General features: G+C 47.2%; 1 protein-coding gene across 2 annotated transcripts in view; it reads right to left on the reverse strand.

The window, feature by feature from the left end:
• Positions 1 to 3,420: 3,420 nt before the first annotated feature.
• The window catches only part of LOC139375771 (E3 ubiquitin-protein ligase RING2-like), a 42,455-nt gene continuing 37,335 nt past the window's right edge, over positions 3,421 to 8,540 (reverse strand). Inside the window, exon 8 of one of the 2 annotated variants that reach the window (XM_071117603.1) lies at positions 3,421 to 6,713. In XM_071117603.1, coding sequence (XP_070973704.1) covers positions 6,612 to 6,713 — 102 coding nt within the window. In that variant the 3' untranslated portion in view covers positions 3,421 to 6,611. The remainder of the gene's footprint in view (positions 6,714 to 8,540) is intronic. The other variant, XM_071117602.1, reaches the window with a different exon arrangement.

The raw sequence follows: 8,540 nt of genomic DNA on the forward strand, positions 1-8,540 counted from the left end.
CTCCAATACATCACCCCACCGTACTCCAATACATCACCTCACCCCACCGTACTCCAATACATCACCCCACCCCACCGTACTCCAATACATCACCTCACCGTACTCCAATACATCACCCCACCGTACTCCAATACATCACCTCACCGTATTCCAATACATCACCTCACCGTACTCCAATACATCACCTCACCGTACTCCAATACATCACCTCACCGTACTCCAATACATCACCCCACCGTACTCCAATACATCACCCCACCGTACTCCAAAACATCACCCCACCCTACTCCAATACATCACCCCACCGTACTCCAATACATCACCCCACCGTACTCCAATACATCACCCCACCCCACCGTACTCCAATACATCACCTCACCGTACTCCAATACATCACCCCACCGTACTCCAATACATCACCCCACCGTACTCCAATACATCACCTCACCGTACTCCAATACATCACCCCACCGTACTCCAATACATCACCTCACCCCACCGTACTCCAATACATCACCCCACCCCACCGTACTCCAATACATCACCTCACCGTACTCCAATACATCACCCCACCGTACTCCAATACATCACCTCACCGTATTCCAATACATCACCTCACCGTACTCCAATACATCACCTCACCGTACTCCAATACATCACCCCACCGTACTCCAATACATCACCCCACCGTACTCCAATACATCACCCCACCGTACTCCAAAACATCACCCCACCCTACTCCAATACATCACCCCACCGTACTCCAATACATCACCCCACCGTACTCCAATACATCACCCCACCGTACTCCAATACATCACCCCACCCCACCGTACTCCAATACATCACCTCACCGTACTCCAATACATCACCCCACCGTACTCCAATACATCACCCCACCGTACTCCAATACATCACCTCACCGTACTCCAATACATCACCTCACCGTACTCCAATACATCACCCCACCGTACTCCAATACATCACCCCACCGTACTCCAATCCATCACCCCACCCCACCGTACTCCAATACATCACCCCACCGTACTCCAATACATCACCCCACCTCACCGTACTCCAATACATCACCCCACCGTACTCCAATCCATCACCCCACCCCACCGTACTCCAATACATCACCCCACCATACTCCAATACATCACCCCACCGTACTCCAATACATCACCCCACCGTACTCCAATCCATCACCCCACCCCACCGTACTCCAATACATCATCCCACCCCACTCCAATACACCACACCTACATACCTTCCAGGATCTTTTGTGTACTAGATTTGAAGATTGTTAAAAAATGAGTTTGTTTGATGGGACGATGTTTAATGATTTTAGGAGCCATTTTATTTTTGTTGGGGGGGGGGGGGGTGACGCAAACATAAAATGTATGGTCAAAGTTTTGTGTAAAAGTACAACAAAATTATTTAAGAGCACCTGTGCACCTCAGTTTTCATAACCTGTACAACTATACATCACCTAGGTTCAAAACTACATGGCTGTAGTCTGGTGCCTTATGGTCAACCCATTCATAACACAGACACCTGCTGCAGGAAGGTGGTGGCTCAGTGCTCCAAAACTGTTCACCTGTTTCTACACCGAACAAAAAAACCCATTAAAAACGCAACATGCAACAATGAATGATTTTACTGAGTGTACAGTTCATAAGAAAATCAGCCAAATGGAAATTAATTCATTAGGCCCTAATCTATGGATTTCACATGACTGGGAATACATTCATTAGGCCCTAATCTATGGATTTCACATGACTGGGAATACATTCATTAGGCCCTAATCTATGGATTTCACATGACTGGGAATACATTCATTAGGCCCTAATCTATGGATGTCACATGACTGGGAATACATTCATTAGGCCCTAATCTATGGATTTCACGACTGGGAATACATTCATTAGGCCCTAATCTATGGATTTCACATGACTGGGAATACATTCATTAGGCCCTAATCTATGGATTTCACGACTGGGAATACATTCATTAGGCCCTAATCTATGGATTTCACGACTGGGAATACATTCATTAGGCCCTAATCTATGGATTTCACATGACTGGGAATACATTCATTAGGCCCTAATCTATGGATTTCACATGACTGGGAATACATTCATTAGGCCCTAATCTATGGATGTCACATGACTGGGAATACATTCATTAGGCCCTAATCTATGGATGTCACATGACTGGGAATACATTCATTAGGCCCTAATCTATGGATTTCACATGACTGGGAATACATTCATTAGGCCCTAATCTATGGATTTCACGACTGGGAATACATTCATTAGGCCCTAATCTATGGATTTCACGACTGGGAATACATTCATTAGGCCCTAATCTATGGATTTCACATGACTGGGAATACATTCATTAGGCCCTAATCTATGGATTTCACGACTGGGAATACATTCATTAGGCCCTAATCTATGGATTTCACGACTGGGAATACATTCATTAGGCCCTAATCTATGGATTTCACGACTGGGAATACATTCATTAGGCCCTAATCTATGGATTTCACGACTGGGAATACATTCATTAGGCCCTAATCTATGGATTTCACGACTGGGAATACATTCATTAGGCCCTAATCTATGGATGTCACGACTGGGAATACATTCATTAGGCCCTAATCTATGGATTTCACGACTGGGAATACATTCATTAGGCCCTAATCTATGGATGTCACATGACTGGGAATACATTCATTAGGCCCTAATCTATGGATTTCACGACTGGGAATACAGATACGCATCTGTTGATCACAGATCTTTTTTTTGTTTTGTTGTAAATGTAGGGGCTTGGATCAGAAAACCAGTCAGTATCTGGTATGCATCGTGCAGCGTGACATCTCCTTCACACAGAGTTGATCAGGCTGTGGATTTTTGTCCCACTCCTCTTCAATGGCTGTGCGAAGTTGGAAATTGGCGGGAACTTGAACATGCTGTCGATCCAGAGCATCCAAAACGAGGGTGACCCTACCAGCTGTCAAATCCTTGCTTCCTCCGTCCTCGTCTCCTCCAATGCTCTTTGAGAGGGAGGTGAGGAATGGGAAATGGAAGAATCAGGACAGAGGATTCAATAATTAAGGCTAGTAATGTTTGCAGATCCAGCCTTAAAAGTACCACAAAGATTTTGGAAACGACCCCCCCCCCCCCCCCCCCCCCCCCCCCCCCCCTGAACGTTTTACCTCTAAACACACCCCTGAAGAGGTGGTGGTGAAAAATGGTGTTGGGTGAAGTTGCTCCATAGATGCTGATCTTGGGTCAGTTTGACATTTTCCCCACTAATGGTTAGGGGAAGGACTGGGGAAGGGAAAGCTGATCCTAGATCAGTACCTAGGGGAAACTTCACACCGGAGCATTGAGATATCATGACTCGTGGGTCCCATGTTTTACACACATTGTTGTTGTTTATTTTCCAAACAAAAACTGATATTTATGCAAAGAAAATTTAAAAAAAATAATAATAACCGAACATGCTTTTAAAAAGTATATTTGCAAATGTTTCTTCCATGGTATCATCATTTTTTTGGGGGGGGGGGGGAGAAAACACCATTTGGGTCCCTGCACACACACACACACACACACACACACACACACAGTGTTCATTAAGCTTGAAGAATAGATGAATAGAGCTGGTTGGTTTATGTACACAGACAGATAACTTGCATACAGTTTAGGTGTGTTGGGGTCAGAGTGATACATTCCTGGTTGAGATGAATGAACGAAGGGTGTTACTACTATACCATGTTGTACTGAACTAGACCTGCTGAGATAAATCACACGTCAGTGTGACACAGGGCTGGGCTCAGTTTCATCCTTACTCATTCCACTCTTAGTTTTATATGAGTGCTTTTGGAAGAACTTCTGGCTTCTTAAAGATGTCCCAGGAGAGGTCCTCCTCACGAGACAGAAGGTACAGAGATTATTCCACAGCCTGAAGAGGACCCCAATCCTGCTGTAAATGATAACCATCTCTAGAACGACAGAATGAGAGCCAACCAGACTAGAGAGAAGGGTAATAATGAGATGAAGTCTGTCTAATAGAATGTCGTTAGGTCATATCAGATGTTTTCCATGACTACAAGATGAGTAAGGTAGCAGCCACATTATTAAATATCCCAAAGGGAAATATTTTCCCTATATAGTGCACTACTATAGACCCTATTCCCTATATAGTGCACTACTATAGACCCTATTCCCTATATAGTGCACTACTTTAGACCAGAGCCCTGTTCCCTATATAGTGCACTATTATAGACCAGAGCCCTATTCCCTATATAGTGCACTATTATAGACCAGAGCCCTATTCCCTATATAGTGCACTATTATAGACCAGGGCCCTATTCCCTATATAGTGCACTACTTTAGACCAGAACCCTATTCCCTATATAGTGCACTACTTTAGACCAGAGCCCTATTCCCTATATAGTGCACTATTATAGACCAGAGCCCTATTCCCTATATAGTGCACTATTATAGACCAGAGCCCTATTCCCTATATAGTGCACTACTTTAGACCAGGGCCCTATTCCCTATATAGTGCACTACTTTAGACCAGAGCCCTGTTCCCTATATAGTGCACTACTTTAGACCAGAGCCCTATTCCCTATATAGTGCACTATTATAGACCAGAGCCCTATTCCCTATATAGTGCACTATTATAGACCAGAGCCCTATTCCCTATATAGTGCACTACTTTAGACCAGGGCCCTATTCCCTATATAGTGCACTACTTTAGACCAGAGCCCTGTTCCCTATATAGTGCACTACTATAGACCAGAGCCCTATTCCCTATATAGTGCACTACTTTAGACCAGAGCCCTGTTCCCTATATAGTGCACTACTATAGACCAGAGCCCTGTTCCCTATTTAGTGCACTACTATAGACCAGAGCCCTGTTCCCTATTTAGTGCACTACTATAGACCAGAGCCCTATTCCCTATATAGTGCACTACTTTAGACCAGAACCCTGTGCATTGCACTTAACAGGGAACAGGCTACCAATTGATACACATCCAATGTCAACAGACACAACAGGATCCCGGGTTAACAGAAAACAAGCTTGTTGATATTCCAAACCATGGTGTCAGTTAACAGATTAAATAACAGAAGCCCTGGTACGTATACCTGTATACAGTGGTAATAGATCTTCCAAAGCCTCCCACCCTGTCCCATCACCAACCCAGCTCCCCGTAAACCCAGATACAAAAAGACAATCCAAGGTCCCAAAAGAAGCCAGTTATCCAGAGCAGGTAGAAGGTAGACAGCCCTGGAACTAGCAGGTACTAACTCAGTAAGAGGACCCGACAACAGGGGCTATGTGACCGGAAAACTGGCTAGCCACAACACCTTCAGACAGCAAGTCAGGTTATCCCAAATGGCCCCCTACTCCATATGCAGTGCACTACTTTAGACCAGGGTCTGTAGGGCTGTGATCCAAGCAGTCCACTACATAGAGAATAAGCAGAAATTTGGGACCTAGTTTCAGAGTTTAGTCAGGTGGTATGAACTGCCACTGGTCAACACCAGGGATGTGTTTAGTAGGGTGCAACACTGAACACCACCCGGGCGCTGCCCTCCTGAACACCACCCGGGCGCTGCCCTCCTGAACACCACCACTGCAGTTACATCCCCAGTAATGCTTATGAAGATGCTGATGGATGAGTCAGGTTTTCCTTGTGTAGGCCCCATATACTAACATGTTACCAACTAATATACACCAGACAAGGTTAAACAGAGGTGGAGATAGCAGAGAAAGATCAGAAAGGGGGAGAGACGGAGAGGGAGAGATCAGAAAAGGGGAGAGACGGAGATCAGAAAAGGGGAGAGACGGAGAGGGAGAGTCCATAGTGTCCATTAGACACCTAGTCCTCCTGGCAGGTCTCGTCCAGAACTGTGATCCAAATGGAAACCTATTCCCTCCGGACACTACCCTGGGACACTACCCTGGGACACTACCCTGGGACCCTGGGACCCTACCCTGGGACACTACCCTGGGACACTACCCTGGGACATAGGAAATACGGTATCATTCGGTCTACCCCCCCAGGTGCACTCCAGGTGGTCTACCCCCCAGGTGTACTCCAGGTGGTCTACCTCCCCCCGGTGTACTCCAGGTGGTCTACCTCCCCCCGGTGTACTCCAGGTGGTCTACCACCCCGGGTGTACTCCAGGTGGTCTACCTCCCCCCGGTTTACTCAAGGTGTACTCCAGGCGGTCTACCTCCCCCCGGTGTACTCCAGGCGGTCTACCTCCCCCGGTGTACTCCAGGCGGTCTACCTCCCCCGGTGTACTCCAGGCGGTCTACCCCCCAGGTGTACTCCAGGCGGTCTACCCCCCAGGTGTACTCCAGGCGGTCTACCCCCCAGGTGTACTCCAGGCGGTCTACCCCCCAGGTGTACTCCAGGCGGTCTACCCCCCAGGTGTACTCCAGGCGGTCTACCCCCCAGGTGTACTCCAGGCGGTCTACCCCCCAGGTGTACTCCAGGCGGTCTACCCCCCAGGTGTACTCCAGGCGGTCTACCCCCCAGGTGTACTCCAGGCGGTCTACCCCCCAGGTGTACTCCAGGCGGTCTACTTGTGCTCCTTGGTGGGGGCGAAGTACAGCTCCATGGGCTTGTTCACCTTCCAGTACTTCTCACTGACAAGCTCCAGAGAAAAAGACCCGTTCAGCACCTAGAAGACCGACAGAGAGCATTGACTGATTTATTGTCTTTCAGGAGGACATTCTTTCCACACTTTATTAGTTGCATTATATACACAAGCTCACCTGGGTGACCAGTGATTAGACGCAACACTAGGCTAAAGCTCACCTGGGTGACCAGTGATTAGACGCAACACTAGGCTAAAGGTCACCTGGGTGACCAGTGATTAGACGCAACACTAGGCTAAAGCTCACCTGGGTGACCAGTGATTAGACGCAACACTAGGCTAAAGGTCACCTGGGTGACCAGTGATTAGACGCAACACTAGGCTAAAGGTCACCTGTGTGACAACTAGGAGTGTGTGCCTATTTGAAGTTCATCTTGTGACCGTCTAATTAGTATAGCATCGTATAGAATTAGCATAACATTGAATTAGTACAGTATAGAATTAGCATAGTATAGAATAAAAGCATTAGTATAGTATAGAATCAGTATAGTATTAGTATAGAATTAGCATAGTATAGAATTAGTATAGCACATAATTAGTATAGTAGTAGTTTAGAATTAGCATAGCATAGTTTTAGCATAGCATTAGCACAGTATAGTATAGAATTCGTAGATTATATAATTAGTAGGTGTACAAGGTGTACTCCAGGCGGTCTACCTCCCCCCGGTGTACTCCAGGCGGTCTACCTCCCCCGGTGTACTCCAGGCGGTCTACCTCCCCCGGTGTACTCCAGGCGGTCTACCCCCCATTTATCCGGAGGCTGCATTCATTGTAGCTGGGGATTTTAACAAGGCTAATCTGAAAACAAGACTCCCCAAATTTTATCAGCATATCGATTGCGCAACCAGGGGTGGAAAGACCTTGGATCATTGTTACTCTAACTTCCGCGACGCATATAAGGCCCTGCCCCGCCCCCCTTTCGGAAAAGCTGACCACGACTCCATTTTGTTGATCCCTGCCTACAGACAGAAACTAAAACAAGAGGCTCCCACGCTGAGGTCTGTCCAACGCTGGTCCGACCAAGCTGACTCCACACTCCAAGACTGCTTCCATCACGTGGACTGGGACATGTTTCGTATTGCGTCAGACAACAACATTGACGAATACGCTGATTCGGTGTGCGAGTTCATTAGAACGTGCGTTGAAGATGTCGTTCCCATAGCAACGATTAAAACATTCCCTAACCAGAAACCGTGGATTGATGGCAGCATTCGTGTGAAACTGAAAGCGCGAACCACTGCTTTTAATCAGGGCAAGGTGTCTGGTAACATGACCGAATACAAACAGTGCAGCTATTCCCTCCGCAAGGCTATCAAACAAGCTAAGCGTCAGTACAGAGACAAAGTAGAATCTCAATTCAACGGCTCAGACACAAGAGGCATGTGGCAGGGTCTACAGTCAATCACGGACTACAGGAAGAAATCCAGCCCAGTCACGGACCAGGATGTCCTGCTCCCAGGCAGACTAAATAACTTTTTTGCCCGCTTTGAGGACAATACAGTGCCACTGACACGGCCTGCAACGAAAACTTGCGGTCTCTCCTTCACTGCAGCCGAGGTGAGTAAGACATTTAAACGTGTTAACCCTCGCAAGGCTGCAGGCCCAGACGGCATCCCCAGCCGCGCCCTCAGAGCATGCGCAGACCAGCTGGCCGGTGTGTTTACGGACATATTCAATCAATCCCTATACCAGTCTGCTGTTCCCACATGCTTCAAGAGGGCCACCATTGTTCCTGTTCCCAAGAAAGCTAAGGTAACTGAGCTAAACGACTACCGCCCCGTAGCACTCACTTCCGTCATCATGAAGTGCTTTGAGAGACTAGTCAAGGACCATATCACCTCCACCCTACCT

The sequence above is a fragment of the Oncorhynchus clarkii genome, chromosome 20, assembly GCF_045791955.1.
Source record: "Oncorhynchus clarkii lewisi isolate Uvic-CL-2024 chromosome 20, UVic_Ocla_1.0, whole genome shotgun sequence".
In the NCBI taxonomy this organism is placed as follows: Eukaryota; Metazoa; Chordata; class Actinopteri; order Salmoniformes; family Salmonidae; genus Oncorhynchus; species Oncorhynchus clarkii.